The sequence below is a fragment of the Myxocyprinus asiaticus genome, chromosome 36 (genome assembly GCF_019703515.2).
Source record: "Myxocyprinus asiaticus isolate MX2 ecotype Aquarium Trade chromosome 36, UBuf_Myxa_2, whole genome shotgun sequence".
NCBI lineage: Eukaryota > Metazoa > Chordata > Actinopteri > Cypriniformes > Catostomidae > Myxocyprinus > Myxocyprinus asiaticus.
In genome coordinates, this window is record NC_059379.1 from 20,634,863 (window position 1) to 20,653,927 (window position 19,065).

The following is a 19,065-nucleotide window of genomic DNA, read 5'->3' on the forward strand; positions in this document are numbered from 1 at the left end:
ATGACTTGTTGAATATACTTAACCATCTGTTATGTAGGTTCTACAGGGCAGTACTGAAAAAAAAAAATATATATTTTTTTTTTCATGATCTCTTTTATTTAAAAAATGTAACATCTTACAGATTCTATAAGGGGTTTTTAAACTTATGAAATTGCAATTATGATCAGGCCTTCTATGTTTAGACCTTACCAAGAAATAACACAAACTCCTTCACTCACAGAGATTAATCTTTTCAACTCTTAAATGGTGAATGATGCTCTCTCTCACTCTCACTGCCAAACTTTCCCTTTAAAAAAAAAAAAAACTCCCTCCGTTCCTTATATTTTCCCTCTGTACCTATAACTCACGCTATGGACACACACCTAAAGCCTTGCACATCTCCCCTGAGATTCTTGGACACACTTGCTCTGGAAACATATGGAAAGAGGCAGGGCCAGGAAAGGATGTAAACTGAAAGAAATGGAGGCCATAGTATAATAGAGAATATAACACAAAGGCCAAAAGCCTGACAGCCCAACAATGGCTAATTTGCTTCGGTGTGGTGCGGACTATTTATGTTGGCCAAAACAGGATTTTTCCACATGGCCTAAATCCCCCCCCCACCCCACCCCTATTTTTTTTTGAGTATATAATCAAAAAAAGCAACAGCATTAGATTGATTGTGTGCTGGACTGAACTTGTACTCTTCTGTTTTCCAGGGTCACTAAGTAAAAAGAGGGCTTCAGTTCACAAGTATAGTCAAAACTACAATGGATACTGTTCTGTTTTACTCTTGGCACATGATAGAAGGGTGTGTTTCAGGTCTGACTGAGGAAGAGGAGGATATTTTATCTCAGTACTAGTCATTACAACATGGCTTCACATATAATAAGGACCATAACAGACGAAATCCTCCTCCTTATTCTCTTCATCTGAGTGTGTGGTTAAGAGAATATGTAAATGTCTGCAGACATAAATGTCCAAAACAAGACTTGGACGCTCCTTTCATCTTTTTTACTGTCCTCTTTTATACTTTTCTCTGACCTACTTTTAACAATGCAACAGAAAACAGTTTATTGTGCTAGTACAAACTACAATTCATACATTTCTGGAAAAGCAATTACTATTAATTACGGAAAATCAAGACGGCAATGTTTAAGGTTATCATTTACTGTCTAACAGTTCCACAAAAACTGAAGCAATATTTATCAGTTCCTTCCTGGCACCAATAATGTCCCATCAAACCATAAACTGCTCAACTATACACAGAAGAAGGCTGTGTTACTGCCTGTTATGGTTTTGGTTCATCTGGGCATCTAAGCCCAAAGGGAGGACAGAATTCCAGGCAAAAACTGCAGTGTGAAGAGTCTTGCTGAAGCAGCGTTCGGAACCAGGGCAGCTCAAGTATTTTTAGGCATAGTTCCACCTCTGATCTGATCTATAAATCTGTATGAAGCCTACTGTATCTGCACCAAGAAAAAAAAAAATCACTTCCACCCATTCATGCTACATGTAATCAATCATTATGTCTGTGCTTACAGACGTGTGCTCTATTGGAGATACTGTATATATTGTATCTGGTATTTTTTCAAAGTACATACTTGACCTAGATTGAAAGAGAGAATAAGAAACAGGGAGTGTGATTTCAAAAAAGGGGTCTATGAGTGTTACTGTACTTCACACTTCCTCTCTTTCTCTCTCCCAGACAATTTCACCTCACAGTATACTACAAATGCCTGTATATTATGATAGTGTGGTGTGTGATAAAAGTGCTAACAGTCGCGTAGACATCTGGGTCAGTCTGCGTCTATTGTATTGGGACTGCTCTGTTGCATGGTAGCCAGCAGAACGCTCTCATTCCAACAAACATTTAATCTTTCAACCTCCACATTTCCTCTGTTGGCAATCTTGATTTGCACTATATTCAAGCACACACTTGAACACTATTCGGCCATACAAATCCACAATGTAGTAACTATGGTAAAAATAAAACTGAGAATGTATAGACAAATGTGGATTATCTCATTTTCACACTCTCAATTTTAAAGGTGCACTTTGTAATATTATTACATAGTAATACAGTTTATGTTATTTTGACACCAAGTGGTAGGGTTGCCAGCTTTTCGGCACTTAATTACGGGACGTTTGAGCATTTTGCACTTTTGAACTTCTATCTGGGGAGCATTGGAGTCCCATAAAGTTACCCTTCTTTTCAGCCACAATACAGGATGTCCCTGGCTACAGGCAGGGCCAGCACTGGCCAAACACCAACTAGTATAAGATGGTGTCCCCCTAGGGATCTGGTGCCCTACACAGACTGCGTAATGTGCGTATAGGGAGCGGCAGAATTGAATACAGGACAGTTGCCAATCCTACCTAGCGGTAGGATTCAACATCACAGAAGAGCAAAAGTATACCGTTAACAATGCCATTGTAGAAATGCACTATTTGTAGTCAGCCATGATTAATTTATTCAGCAAGTGAGAGCCAATTCCATATTGTCCAATTATTATCAAGACAAAGCAAGCTATTTTTAGCTGGTCATTTGATCTCAACATTGCAGCGCTCATGAAAGTTCAGCCAGCACCATGTAGAATAAAGCAGATACCCCCCCAAGTTCAGCACCAATTGTTCACGCCTCAGACTGAAAAAAGACTCTTGAAATGGGCGTAAAAATATGTAAAAAATGTAGGCGGGTACTTTGGGCGGTTAGAGGGAGGACAGGAAAGGGTCAAGATCTACTGTACTACCAAAAACACAGAGATGGCTGAACACATCACATTATGAGTGGAGATGAAAACAAAAAGAAAAGAAAAAGACAGAGAGTCTGGAGTAAGTTATGGCTGGGTAAAAGAGGACATTATGGAATGCCCATTCTACAACATGAACTCAAGGTAATTTTAATAGTATGTGAACATAATGCTAGCCAGCACCATATTTGTGTTGGCATATCACATATACAAGCTAATATTATTCATCAGATTGTGGTGAACAATCAGACCAGATGACATTCCAGGAGCCAGTTTATGGCAGAGCCCCCTCCCTAACTGTCAAGGCAAAGAAGAGTGGCTCCTTTTTGATTGGATCGTGGCAGGACCAACACAAACAAAAGCCAAGCACAGCCATCAGATAAGCTGCTCGGACAACAACCAGATACTTCAGAAAGTAAGACCCCAGAACTCCAACACGTTGGAAAAGACTTCTCATTGGATTATGAGTGGTTCCTTAGCAACATCTTAAACCCCATCCTAATGAACAATGCATAGATGAGACTTTAAAGACATTGTTCTAACTATGTACTTTACAATATGCAAATGTTCCACACAGAGAAGGGATGGTTATCCACACTGTGTGGGCCCCCTCCGATCTCAGTAACCAATCATAACCCTGAAACAAGAAGCCCCCAAACTGAAATCTCCTCCTCATCAGGAAGGTATAAAAATATCCTTCGGATGACCACACCTTTGTCCTGAGTCCCTGTTCAGAGGGTCATTAACAGGATACACTTCTAAAACACCTTTGTCCTGAGTACCCGTCCAGAGGGTCATTAACAGGATACACTTCTATAACACTTCTCCATTCTGGTCTCACTCTATGAGAGAGAGGATAACAGATCATCCAAAGTTCTTAGCCTCCATCCGAGAGACGGTAGAAGATATACCAAGTACCAAGTCTCACTACAAGAGACTATTGCAACAGCAAGTTTGGAATCCCTATACCAGGGAGATAACTACAGCAACAAGGTTTAGCTCTGGCGGGCAAACCTTCTCTTCAAGTTTCGTGCATCTGCGTGTTCCAGATGATGAATCTTGCACAGACATAAGGGCTGTATATCTGCGTGTTCCATATTGCAAGAACCCTCTCTGTGCCTCCAGGAGATCAGCATTTCTCAGCTCCTTTGTGTCCAAGGCTGTTGAAATGGAATCCAACTCCTTCCCCATTGTAACGTGGCCCAGCGGAAGATGTCGCCATCACCGAACTCATCGATCGATCAAGGAGAACGTAAATATCACTACTTTCCAGAGACCTTGGCATTAGTGTATCCTATCAGTTTATGATTTTTTTTAATGTTCTTTAGATTACATAACCTGTGTATCAAATGTCTTGCAAATAATCTTTGAGTTATTTGTTTAAATAGAAATAAGGTTTTCACCTTCTTAATTAACAGAGAAACAGCAACTTATCTTCCATAAGATAATAGTCGTACTTTGCCATTGCTACATCCAATTCAACCACTTGCATCTTCCCATCCTATGCACTTTATTTACCTATTCATTTATTTTATCTTTTAGCATATGAGTACCATTTTGTAGTTTTTTTTAATTATTCTTGTTTTTCATTTTGTAAATTCCCTTCAATTTACATATTTCTTTTACTGTTAAGGTGAAACTCCTTAGCTGATCTCCATCTTTTTTTCTTGACTAGAGCTTTGCAAAAACTTTCCATCATTCCCACACAAAAGCAGTTGAACCCATTGCTAATTTTTTTGAATCATCTTAGCTATATAAACTGTCACTTCTTATAACCAACAAAAGATGTTCAGAAGGGTAGAAATAGGCATCTGTATTTGTATTTCCATGGTAACGGATAAAATGCATTGTTGTGCATGAATCATAATTCATTTTCCTCCTTTTGTCCATGACACAATGAGGGATTAGGTCATCGCATTCCAGACTGCGGTTAACCCTCCATAAAAGGGAGGGGGGATCCAGTACAACCCTTTGCTTTAGCACAACTGGATCTTGGAAACTCTCCACCGTCTGCCACTGTGGGACTAGAAAAGAAAAAAAAATCAACCCAAAAGTACCTGATTCTCCTGCTCTGCTGGACTCTTTGTCATAAAAATTCACGGATAGCTCAAATAAACTTCATGCATCTCGAAGAAAGTTTGGGAGATTCAGAGTGAGAATGGGAGTAGAGAGATAAAGGAGAAACTATGGAGTGGCCTGTTTTTAAAATAAGGAGGTTCACCAAAAAAACAGACTGCCCTTTGGTTAACTTTCACAAAGAGGAGACAGATAATGAGCTTGTCTGTGCATGTTTGTGTGTTGGGGTGCAGATTAGGAAACTGGGGGATGCTGATGGGGAGGAGCAGAAGCCAACATCAACACAGATGGAAGTCATCATTGTCCAAATGGAGTCTACAATGGCTTCCTCATATTTTCTTACACAAACTCTCTCTGTTCAGCTACGACTGTTAGTTTGTAAATCAGCGACCAAGGAAAATGTACCAGGGACATGCCCCTTTATGACAGAATTCAATATTGTTTATCGATATATGAAACTATCATCCTATTTTCCTTGAAGTCAGTGTGAATAATGATGGGGTACACTCAAACACACTCACGAAAGTTATCACACAACCACACAAATGAAAGCATGCATTCAAATGCCCTGTCAAACACAACAAAGTATAGCATGATTAAATTTGAAAAGGTACAATATGTCTTCCCTCAGAGTGTCACATGTTCTCTGCCTTTTTCTTAAAGGAATGTTCCGGGTTCAATACAGTACAAGTTAAGGTCAATTAACAGCATCTGTTCACTAATTTTGATTACCACAAAAATAATTTAGACTCATCCCTCATATATATATATATATATATATATATATATATATATATATATATATATATATATATATACACACACAGTACTGTGCAAAAGTCTTAGGCACATAAGATGTTTCACAAAAGCATTTGTCTTATGATGGTTATTTATATCTTCAGCTTTAGTGTCATTAGGAAATATAAATGTTAGACTCCTAAACATTACTTTTGCAAATAGAAAAGATTAGAATAGAAGAACAGGGAGCCCTGCAACAGATGTCATGGCTCCCACAAAGCCCCCCACTGAACATCGTTTCAGTCTGAGATTACATAAAGAGACAGAAGCAATTGAGACAGCTGAAATAGAAGAACTGTGGCTTGGAAAATCCTATCTGCCAACAACCGAGAAAAACTGTGTACAGGTGTACCTAAGAGAATTGGTGCTAAAGGCAAAGGTGGTCTATTTTATGTTTACTGGACTTTGTATGACATTAAGTGATAAATGAAAACTATTTATGTCATTATTTTTAAAGACATCCTCACTATGCAACAAGTGCCTAAAACTTTTGCACATTACTGTATATAAAAGCACAAATCACAGTTAAAGTCAGGCACTAACAACAGAAGTAAATAGGGCCAGTCATATACATTAAAATACACACTGATTTAAAAGTATCGCCACAAGACGTAAACATTATATATGTTAATATGGTTTTAATGTGATAAAACAGGGACTTACCAGCATTACTGCATTTACCAGATTACAGGGTATAAGGTTATGTTATGTCAACATGACAACAAAGTTGTAATATTGGATCTAACTTTATATAACGATTTTATCACACAAAAACCACGTTAACACATATAATGTTTACATCTCGTGGCTGTACCTTTGAAACTACGTGTATTTAACATTTCTGGACTGGTCCCATTCACTTCCATCATAAGCACCTGACATAACTGTGATAATTTCTTTTTTTCTTTTGGCTATTGTATCACATCTGGCTTTGTTGTCAGGAAACTCACACCTTGATCGTTTTTAAGATGGTGTGTCAAGCTTAAAAAACAGTTAAACTTTGAAGTCTCAGGACCCTGCATTCTGTTCCATGTGTACACACAGAATGTGATATTGAAAGGAAGAACACATTCTGTGTGTACACCCACCCCCAAATTCTATTGAGCTCTTTTACTGCTGCAGACTGTCACAATACATCAGTCACCACACAGTGCCGATGTACACTGCTGTCTGATGAATCAGAATTCAAAGTACCGTTAAAAAATAATGACGTAACCAATCACAAAATTAAAATGCAGCACCTTTTTGCCACATTTGCCAGTAGTTATTTGCTTTGATTTGTGTGAAATGTTTTGAAGTCAACTTGCAACACGCAACTATTGTATTTTCATGTTCGGTCATCGCTGTGGCTTCAGGGTACTCAAGCGCTCATGCTCACCCCAACTATTACTACTAAAGTAATAGATGGCATTGAATAAATCAATACAATGTAAGCTGTTGAAGTAACAGAGAGAAAGCTCCGTGCATATACTAGATGATTTTACATTCAAGATTCAACTTGCCACTTGCCACACATACTGTACTATATATAGAATGTGTGTGTGTGTGGGCAGGTTTAAGTGGTTTACAAGGACTTTTTTTAGGTTACAAACTGGTAATTACAAGGGTATTATACTATAAATGTGGTTTATGAGGACATTTCTAGTGTCCCCATAACTTAAATAGCTTAAAAAACATACTAAACGATGTTTTATTGAAAATGTAAAAGTGCAGAAAGTTTTTTTGTGAGGGTTAGGTTTAGGGGTAGGGTTAGGTTTAGGGGATAGAATCTATAGTTTGTACAGTATAAAAATCATTATCTCTATGGAGAGTCCTCATAATGATAGATGCACCAACATGTGTGCCTGTGTGGTTAGCACAACTTTCAGTTGTCTCTTAGTAATAGTCACTATTGGTTGAAAGTTGCAAGTTAGCACTTAGCAAGCTATGCATCGACAAAGTCCTCCCCTGGGTTCATTACAGTAAATGCACTGCCGACATTTCATAAAACTCAAAGCCACAGAGTTCAATTCAACACAAACACACACTTCCACAGTAAGTCTCCAGACATGATTCTTCCCCTTCTGTACAGTGGCGTCTGCTGTCCTGTCCACGGCCCTATCTTAACACCCACATGCCAAGCTTCTTCAATCCCTCTGCTTCTCTCGCTCTGTAGTTTTGACCACTCCACTCATAAGGGCCATAGAAGGCTCTAGTCAAACACACGCACACATTGATTTTGCAGGATTTGGTCTGGCAGGAATATGACAGGGAGTCAGTTTATAACCCTGGCTTATTGACACAATACTAAATAATCACATAGTTGGAGAGAGAGAGGAGAGATGGAGCAGAGGGTGTGGTTGATGGAGAGCAGGATTAAGAAAAACTAAACACTGTTATGGAACTTTTGCGTTCTGCCATTCCTCGAGCAGGTTTTGCAAATTTAGCAAATGTCAGACCTTGGACTGTAGAAAATGGATATTTCTCTCCTGTCCTTCCTCTCCCTGATCTCAAAAACTCTATCCCACAACCCACCACCTACACACACACCTTCCGGGAACAGGAACAACCACCCCCTCATACACAGACGCACGCACACTGGGGTTGCATGGATGACTGAGGTAGAAAAGATGTTTCTAATTATACTGTGTGCTGTAAAGTGCCGAGTGTGTATTGAAGAGTGTGTGAAGGCTGGACTGTAAAACAAGGGATGGGATGTGTGTGTGAAAGTGTGTGTGTCTTTGAAAGTGACCAACTGCAGTCTATGAACACCTGCTATTTATCACAAACATCTGCTGCTGCCCTAAAACAAAGTTCATTGTTGCTCTAACTCACACATTTGTTGCTCAAATACACACATACACAAGCGTAAACTGTTTCATGTGTGACAGAATAAACCACATCAGGGTCGTGTGTCAGCAACTATGAGGTCATGACATAGAGCAAACTGATGTGAACACTTCCTGCTGCTGTTTTACAGAGCTCATAGAAAAACACTGAACACTTCACAAAAAAGAGACCATCAAATCACCAGCCAGTGGTAATTAGAGTTCAGACAATATCCATTCCAAATTTAGGACAACACTATTTTTGTTTCTGGACTAAGAGGAATTTGTACAGATGATCAAACAAACTGTTAAATCCCTAAACTAACTATAAAGAAACAAACGTTTTCTCTTTTGACTTTTAGCTAAAATTTGTAGTAATAGCAAAAAGAATACAATACCAGAAAGCTGAAAAGCCAACAAAGTCAGGAGCAAGAGGTAAAAACCTGGATAAAATTTTTTATTTCTTCACTTGATGTGATTAAATGTGAAGAATGTAATTTTTGCGCAACGAGCAAAAATGCAATCTGTTTGTTTAAGCAGCCCATCTGGACATGGTTGAGCAGGGCCTGACATAACAATTATTCAACAAAGGGTGTTAAAATGGGGTGGGACTACCAGTTTGTCAAACAATGAAAGACAGGGAGAGAAGTTTTCAGTATTTTGCAATTATTTTTTATTTTAGTATATTTTTTTTTCTGTTGGGTGCCACTAGTGGTGTAGAAAACACACATCACCTTTAAGATGGTATGATGCAGATCTTACCATCCAGGGGTGAGGAATTTCTGGCAGAGGCATCTGAGGAGGGGCCGGGAGAGAGGTGTGAATCTCTGTCTTACAGCAGGGTTCTGAGAGCACAAAACACAAATACTAACACTCTCACTACTGAAAAAATCTAAATTGATGCTGATATTGAGAATATCTGAGTTATAATGAAGAGATAAAGGTGAAGTGTGGAGAGTCAGGTCATCTGAGCAGCCCAAGTAGGCTTCTGCTTACCTTTAGTGGCAAGAACTTTGTGTAGGATGTTTAAAATTTGCTGTTTCTTCTCCCTCACACCTGCGGTTAAATACTCTCTGTCCAACAGCTCCAGAAAGACCCGCAACTCCGCCAACAACTCCTCCATCGCTGTAAAAACACATACAGAACACTATCAGGTATCAGTGGATTTGCCAAAGTTTGCCAGATTAGTGGCATGAAATCTTTTTTTTTTTTTCTCTCAAATTTTCTCTCCAAATTTGAAAAATTAAAGCTGAAGTCCTTGTGGTGGTGTAGTGACTCGCCTCAATCCAGGTGGTGGAGGATGAATCTCAGTTGCCTCTGCATCTGAGACAGTCAATACGTGCATCTTATCACATGGCTTGTTGAGTGTGTTACTGTGGAGACCTAGACGCAGCATCCACACACAACTCACCCCGTGCCCCACTGAGAGTGAGAACCACATTATAGTGACCACAAGGAGGTTAACCCAGCGTGACCCTTCCCGTCCTAGCAACCGGGCCAATTGGTTGCTCAGGATGCATGACTGGAGTCACTCAGCACACCCTGGATTTGAACTTGCAACTCCAGGTGTGTTAGTCAGCATCTTTACTTGCTGAGCTACCCAGGTCCTGGCATGAAATTTTTGAAAGATATTCAAAGATCTGTTTGAGGTACTTAGTGGCGAGTAAACTAGATATTTACAAAAATGTATGTATATTTTGCTTTCTTTTCTATTTTACTTTTGCACAGACCGAAATTCAGATTACAAAGTCAATACTAGGGCTGAACAATTTGGACAAACAAATCTAATTGTGATTATTTAAAAAAAAAAATTTTGATTGCGATCTGAACAGCGATATGATTAACATAAAAAAAAAGTGTTTACTTTTAACCAAAATTAAGGCATGGGCAAACATGGCATAACATCTACTGCCAATAGAAATACTGTTGAGTTCTCTTAAAATTTAAAAAAAAAAAAAATAGAGAATACTGTGAAACATATAGAAGGAAATATCTCTAAAATTTAACAAATCTATAATAAATAAGCATTTGCGAGAGAAAATGACTGAATGTGAATGCGGAAAATTATTTGGGCACACTGGTGCGAGTGACAGCTGATCTAACATCGAAAGTTATGAACTTATTGCAGCCTACCATCTGGATAAAATCTTTCTTATGCATCTTGCCTCAATAACAAACTGCTTTTAAAAGAGGCACGTTAGTTATTTTTGCATTAAAAGCGCCGTTTTCTCACCCTCACACATGGCTGCGAGCGCTCTCTTCTCCCCCCCCTCTCTCTTTTACGTGCACGCAGAGACCGAAACAGAGTGAAGATAAACCACGTAAAGATGGTTTAAGCTGACTTTCTTGCTTGTTTTTTTATCTGTCAAAATGACGGTCAGCGTTTTGAATAATGCCGAATTGACGGATGTCTTAACCTCGAGCTCACCTGCAAGATTCTGAGAAAAGTCAAAGATCAATAAAATCCACGATACCTGCATAACAGCATATCGGCGTCTTCATCTAACTCAATGCGATAGAAGAAAAATCTAATCATAAAAATACAAAAATAAAACTGCCCTTGACACCCTGTTAACTGTAATAAATCTTCATGAAATGTCGCTATACCAACCAAAGCCTCTTTGCACAACTGCGTGTGGATGAAGCTCAAAAATTTACCAAACATATTCTGCTTCTGATGGCAGTGCACGGCTGACGCTTGGTGAAGTGCTTGCGGGATTCTTTTCCTTGGATGTTAAAAATTCATGGAAATTCTGCAACATCATAACCACACACTGCAAGATTCCAAAAGCCTGTTAAAATGGCATACATTGTTATTGTCACGGATTGAAGGATAGGATCCAAACACAGGAAGGCAATTGAAAGAGCTTTATTGAAAAGAGCAAAATACAAACCAAAATCTCTCACGAGGGAGAAAACAGAATATATAATAAATACAAAAGAAAAACTCTCTCGATGGAAAAAAGGCTAGAACCAAAACAATAAACAAACAGATAAAAACAAAGACCGACTGATAAAGGGAATGAGGGAACAAACAGACCAACCAAGGTGCAAGGCACATGCACTCCAAACATCCAAAACAAACTGGCAGGGAACACGAGACAAAGAAGAGCTTAAGTAGAGAGGGAGGTAACTGGAAACAGGTACTGCAGATCTACTAACGAGCAGTGAAACCAGCACTGCAATGGCAATAGGGAGAAAGAGGGAAACACAAACTCACGCACTGACACCAGACAAGACAGAAGGAAAAGGGACACTGTTCAGCCAACACTGTGACAGTATCCCCCCACAGACTCCAATCCAGGCAGGACAGGACTGGTTGAACTATCCACGGGAGGGAGAGTGGGGGCACTAGGAGTGTGGCCAGGGAACCAGGACAGACCAGGCACATGGCCAGAGATCCAGGACAGACGAGGTGGGGGGCCAGGGGAGTAGGACAGACCAGGTGGAGCAGACCAGTGGGAGTCTAGCTGGATAGGAGGACAGGAGACAGGCCAGGGAGGTGCAGGCTCCACTAGCCAGGGGAGAGGATCCAGGACAAGGTTTGGGCCAGGCGACTGAGGAGATGGGATGAGGTAAGGCCGATGGCCAGAGAAACAGGGTTTGGGAACCAGGACAGATGGGGCGGAACCGGCAGGACAGACCAAGGTGGAACTGGCAGGACAGACCAAGGTGGAACCGGCAGGAGGGACCAGGGCAGGTGAGAGGGACCAGGTAGGAGGTTTAAGGAAGGGAGTGGGGTCCAGCAGCCAGGGAGGGAGCTCCAAGAATGGAGCGGAAGTCCAGGGCAGTACGGGCTGAGGACCCAAAGACCAGGGCAAGGTCTGAGTGGCAAAGGACAGGTAAGACCAGGCAGGGGCCCCGAAGGGCTGAGGTCCATGGCTGCCGCTGGGCAGAGGTCAGACTGGGCGGTGACTATTGGAAAAGAGGCAGTTTGGGTAGCAGCCGCAGGACGGGTCAGTCAGGGTGGCAGCCACTGGTGAAGACTCAGACTGAGCAGTGGCCACTGGTGAGGGGTCAGTATGGATGGAGGCCACTGGGGACTGGACATGCTCGTCGATGGCCACAGGGATCTAGACACACTGGGTGGTGACAGCAGGGAGCTGGACGGTGGCCGCTGGTGAGGGGTCAATCTTGGGGATGGCCGCTGATGAGATAGATAAGTCGTTGGTTGTCTCCAAGGAAACTGCTGAGGATTTGGACCCCTCTGTCTCCTGTCATTCAGACGCGGGCCCCTCCGCATGCTGATAGTGAAAAGTCTGGCTCTACAGGACTGTCACTGATATATCAGCAATGCCAATCATGCAAGCTTACTTTCTCAGCATAAGAAACTTCTGGCACATTTTCTTTGTTGATTTGCTCAAATTTGACATTCTAAAGATGGGCTGTGTGCCTCGCTCTGCCCTGAGATGTTGGCAGGCATGTGGCAAAAGGAGTAAATTACAGGTATCTGTTGGCTCAGCACCTGAGGAATATCAAAGGCTATCAAATGTGAATTGTAGCCCTGGAAAACCAGGGGTCTATAAAACAGCATTACAATGGGCCCAGGCCCATACAAACACATAGCTGAGGGTTTATATAACACTGAGGTTGTGATGGCTGCTGTAGGGTACAAGGCAGAGAATACAGCTCACAAATTAGAGTGTGCTATGAAGTGAAATGAAGTGTAGCATAGCAAATTGAGTGTGTCATTGTTGTACAACTGTTGGTCTTGATTCCAGCCCTCAAGACTGCTACACTAATATATGTGGATGTGAGCCAATCTTTTTCAGGTTGGTTATAGTTAATTTGAATTCAAGCGCTATCCAGTAATGTCCATCCCTCAAGTATGTGTTTCACAGTAAAAAAAGAAAAGAAAAAAATATACAGTATATATATATTTATATATATATATACAGTATCCCCCCAGTCAGACAACTAACTGGAGGGGGGCCAGCTGAATTTGTTTTGTACCGGGCCCAAGAATTTCTAACTGGACCCCTGCTGTAGGCTATACAAAGCAAATTTGAAGACAGTATCTGTGACCTCCAATTAAGAAGCTTTTGGATATCTGCATCTGAAACAATCTTGTCGTAAGTAATACTAAAGATTAATCAAATCAAATCAAATCAAATCACTTTTATTGTCACACAACCATATACACAAGTGCAATAGTGTGTGAAATTCTTGGGTGCAGTTCCGAGCAACATAGTAGTCGTGACAGTGATGGGACATATACCAATTTACAATAAATATCAGATTTACAACACAATTTAAAATCTGATACACACATAATTACACATAACACAATATACAAATAATAACATACTATGTACAGTATACAATACACACAATATAGAATACACATTATACAATAAAAAAGTATATATAGTATATATAAAATGTACTGTATTGACATTCAGGCTGTCGGTTGATAGTAAGTTGCCAGTGTGTTGTTAAGAGAGAATATAATATAATAATAATATAATTTATGACAGTCCGGTGTGAGATATAAGTGTAAGAGTAATAAAGTGCAGTGCTGATGTATTTTGATCGTGGGAGATCAAGAGATCAAAAGTCTGATTGCTCGGGGGAAGAAGCTATCATGAAGTCAGCTGGTGCAGGTCCTGATGCTGTGATACCGCCTGCCTGATGGTAGCAGTGAGAACAGCCCATGGCCCGGCTGGCTGGAGTCTCTGATGATCCTCCGAGCTTTTTTCACACACCGCCTGGTATATATGTCCTGGAGGGAGGGAAGCTCACCTCCGATGAAGTGTCTGGCAGTTCGCACCACCCTTTGCAGTGCTTTGCGGTTGTGGGCGGTGCTATTGCTGTACCAGGCGGAGATGCAGCCAGTCAGGATGCTCTCTACAGTGCAGATGAAGAACCGTGTGAGGATGTGGCGGTTCATTCCAAACTTCTTCAGCCGTCTCAGGAAGAAGAGGCGCTGATGAGCCTTCTTCACAACGGCTTCAGTGTGGATGGACCATGTGAGTTCCTCAGTGATGTGGACACCAAGGAACTTGAAGCTGTTGACTGTTTCCACTGGTGCTCCATTGATGGTGATGGGACTGTGTTCTCTATCTCTTCTCCTGAAGTCCACCACAAGCTCCTTTGTCTTACTGACGTTGAGGGAGAGGTTGTGCTCCTGACACCAGTGTGTCAGAGTGTGCACCTCCTCTCTGCAGGCTGTTTCATCATTGTCAGTGATCAGACCTACCACCGTCGTATCATCAACAAACTTAATGATGGCATTGGAGCTGTGTGTTGCCACACAGTCATGTGCGTACAGGGAATACAGGAGTGGGCTGAGAACACAGCCCTGCGGGGCTCCAGTGTTGAGGGTCAGTGATGAGGAGATGTTGCTGCCCATTCTAACCACCTGGCATCGCTTGACAAGAAGTCCAGGATCCAGCTGCACAGCGAGCTGTTTAAGCCCAGAGCCCGGAGTTTCTCATCAAGCTTGGAGGGCACTATGGTGTTGAATGCTGAGCTGTAGTCTACAAACAACTTTCTCACATAAGTGTTCTTTTTTTCCAGGTGGGAGAAAGCAGTGTGTATTGTAGATGCAATGGCATCATCAGTGGAACGGTTGTTGTGGTAAGCAAACTGCAATGGGTCTAGTGATGGAGGCAGCACAGAGCAGATATAATCTCTGATCAGTCTCTCAAAGCATTTGCTGATGATGGGGGTCAGAGCAACAGGACGCCAGTCATTTAAGCAAGTGATTTTGGATTGCTTTGGTTCAGGCACAATGGTTGACGTTTTAAAGCATGTGGGGACTACAGACAAAGAGAGGGAAAGGTTGAAAATGTCCGTAAAAACACCAGCCAGTTGGTTCGCACACGCTCTGATGATGCGACCCGGAATGCTGTCTGGACCCGCGGCTTTGCGGATATTCACCCGTCGGAAGGATCGGTTTACATCCGCTACAGAGACGGAGAGTGAACTAACCTCTGTAGCTTCGGCCGCGAGAGCTCTCTCCACGAGGGCAGTGTTATTTCCCTCGTAACAAGCATATAAAGTATTTAGCTCATCCGGGAGAGAGGCAGCAGTGTTCATGGCAGAGTTTTTATTCCCTTTAAAGTCCATGATGATGTTAATTCCCTGCCACATGCTTCTAGAGTTGGTGGTGTTAAACTGTCCTTCAATCTTGCTCCTGTACTGGCGTTTTGCGGTTCTGATAGTTTTTCGGAGGGTATAACTGGCTTGTTTATGCTCCTCCGCATTCCCGGAATTAAAAGTGGAGGTCCGCACATTAAGTGCCGTGCGAACATCGTTATTTATCCATGGATTCTGATTCGGATAGATCCGTATTTTTCTGGTCGGAAACACGTCCTCCACGCACTTTTTGATGAAACACATTACGCTATCAGCGTAAAGCTCGATGTCGTCATCAGAGGCGGACCGGAACATCTCCCAGTCCGTGTGATCAAAACAGTCTTGTAGCATGGAATCTGATTGGTCCGACCAGCACTGGATCGTTCTGAGGGTGGGTGCTTCCTGTTCAGTTTCTGCCTGTAAGCGGGCAGAAGCAGAATGGAAGAGTGGTCCGATTTGCCGAATGGTGGGCGGGGGAGGGATTTGTAGCCATCCCGGAAGGGAGAGTACCAATGGTCCAAAACCCGGTCCCCTCGTGTGTTGAAACTAATGTGCTGGTGGTATTATTGATTTGCGTGCCGTCTTACTCTGATGAGAACGCCGGCTCTGTTTCCCCTTTTCCTCCTGAGTTTCCGCGGCCATGCTACCCAGACAAAGGGCTCCGCTTGCGTGTTTGTAAACAGCGGATCGGCATTGAGAAATTTTAAATCCGGTTTATGGTGTGAAATTGCTGAACCAATGTCCAAAAGTGTTTGTCTGTCGTAGACAATATATATATATATATATATATATATATATATATATAATATGAATGTCATAATGCACCATATAAGACATAGGCATTCTGAATACTAAACACCACAAACCCCTGTTTTAGTGGAGCTTTTAACTAGAATTATGAATTTAGAGCACAATAAAACGAATTTTCACAGAAAAAATTAAATAAAAATTAAACTAGCAATCAATCAACAGCTTGAATAATCTTGTAATGTTTCTGGAAAGCTTTAGGCTATATAGTCTATTTCACCTGAACATATGCTTTTATCCACATCAGGCAGGGAAAAAAAAAACAGTACAAAAGAATAAAGTATAAAATAACTACAGTAAAATACATGTCCAAATAAACAAAAAAATTTGTCAAATGTTTTTGTAAAAAAATAAAAAATTATCAACAGCTTTGATGGGTCTTGGATCTCATATTGCTATACCAACACTGCTACGTGTCGCCTATACCATTTCCAGTTGTTCCAGTATCATTACCTGTCCAATAGCTTGCACATGTCCGAGCGAATAAAGCTAATGAAGCACTTCCAGTGATGGTGGCCAAACAACATGTAGGGAAATACACTTTAAAAACCAACCGAGCGAACCAAATCTACAGAAAAGATCACCAAGTGCCACAGAGATATGAGGACCACCTACAAACTATGCTTGGGAGCAAAGTCAAGGGAGAAGGAGCAAGAAAGGAAGGAGAGGGAGAGAAGGAACAAACTTTAAACAATCACAACCACCCACACTCAAAACTCTCAGACAAACCCTTGTGTAAACAAGACTGAATGATGAAAGATAGCAGGCAATGCTTCCAAAAACACAAAGCCAATCTTAAGTGACACGCTTCATGCTAAAATGCTGAGGAATGTTCAATTAAGCAAATGTTAATGCATCCAGACCAAGAAACAAAAGGCCTCAAAGAGGACAGAGGGGCCTTATGGCGGTCGGCTGAAATGGGGGATTTTAGCCTTGTTTTGCAAATACCTGCCAAATTTCCAGAAAGAGACTAATGCCAAGTCAGAAGGTTTTGATGGCAAGTCTGATTATGGTATTCAGTTTAGAGGGAGTCTAGGTCCAGTTTGACATCTGACCCACTAAACTCTCAGAATAAACATCATTCAGAGCCTCTGCAGAACAAATAAGGACATTGTTCCACCGTCCTTACCCAAATTCAATAACAAACAGGGATGTGGTCTGCAAAACCAATTGTGATGCCTCCAGCATGCAAGAAGTAATATTATTTGCCTGCTGATGTACAGTGTGTGTATGCATTTGCGTAGGTGTGTACAGTGTGTATATGTGGTTATGGTCTACCACCCAGGCTGCTGAGAAGCAACAACATCCTTGAAATTCACCACCCCTGAGTACCAAAGGAAATGTGTGTTTGTATTTGTGCAGATTACAGACAATCTTACTCTGTCCACACTGTTATTCTATCCAACTCTTACGTCAGATCTTAGACCAGTTCTCTTTAATGAACTGTTCAAATCCATATGCACATACATGATCTACAGCATGACCAACTGTATATATAATCAGGCTTTTTTGGAGGGTTCAAATCCCATACCAAGGTTCTGTGGTGTACCCAGCATCCCACACTCACTCTTTTTCCTCCTTTTATGTCTCTCTCTCACTCGCTCTTCTGCTTTTCTGTTTCTAAACCATTAATTTTTCTCTTGTCACAAGGGGAAAGATAAGACAGCTGATAAAATAGCCATGAAAAAAGATAACAAACCACCTTTTTTGCTTTGCTAACAAACCATCTGCCAAGAACATAAACATGAACCACTTTCTCTACTGTCCTCCCTTTTAGAGAAGCAGACTGCTCATCCAGTGTACTGCTTCTGTTTGATGTCTGCTGACATGATCCAGGCAGAGAGCTGGTGATGTCTGAGACAAACCACAAGCTCCTCCATGCTTTAGTCCAGTCTTAAAGGCCCGGGTATACTTCGTTTTGCATGATGCATGAAAATTTCGTCATCAACACGCGGACAGCCTTTGTTTGTGAGCATCGTTGGCACATGCACCTGACGTTGGCTGCACTAAAAAAGTATTGCAAAGAACAGCATCATATTCGTTCGTGGTCAGAAGAGTATACATCGAAATACATGAACATAAAATACTGATATGTAATTATGTGAGAAGAAAAAAATTGCTGAACAGCTGAAATCCTCCTCCGGTTTGCATCGGAGTTCTATTGGTGCTTACTTTGTAATAAGTCTGACTTCTCATGATGCATCTTATTACAAGACTACTTGCCAAATAAATAAAAGCACATGAAACATTGATCTGAGTTTAAATTATTAATTAGCTTACCTGTAGAGATCGCACAGTGATCCAAGAAGCAGGAACGATGGCTCGCAATACTCGGATGGGCGGTCTGATACGTGGATGTGCAGTTATTACTGAGCAATCACAGACTGCTAGATAGCGCCAATGACCAATCGGAATCGAGTATTCTAGACAGCCGTGTAATAACAATAAATATTGTATCACTAGGTCCTTGCCCTACTATAGAATCTGTTTTAGATCTGAGAGGCACTGGATGCCCAGAAAAAATCTACTAGTGTGTGGTTTGTGAAATTAGCCTTCTTTACGGTTTGGCCTCATCATGGTTACTCCTTGCTGCCACAGACTAAGGCACACCAAAGCACCACTCAGGCAGTCATGCTACACATGTCTGGAAAACTGTAGAAAACTACAGGAGAGCAGAAAATATTGAACAGATGCTCCACTGTTCCACTAATGATGGGCTTCAATACCACCATCTGTGAAGTCACATAAATCAAGTACCAGTGATCATC

General features: G+C 41.3%; 1 protein-coding gene across 3 annotated transcripts in view; it reads right to left on the bottom strand.

Moving 5' to 3' along the window:
* The window catches only part of LOC127427365 (actin filament-associated protein 1-like), a 115,267-nt gene that overhangs the window by 39,017 nt on the left and 57,185 nt on the right, over positions 1-19,065 (bottom strand). For all 3 annotated transcript variants that reach the window (XM_051674931.1, XM_051674930.1, XM_051674932.1), the window contains exons 2-3: positions 9,407-9,535; positions 9,173-9,255 (exon numbers count right to left, since the gene is read on the bottom strand). In XM_051674931.1, the coding sequence (XP_051530891.1) occupies positions 9,173-9,255; positions 9,407-9,535 (212 nt within the window). The remainder of the gene's footprint in view (positions 1-9,172; positions 9,256-9,406; positions 9,536-19,065) is intronic.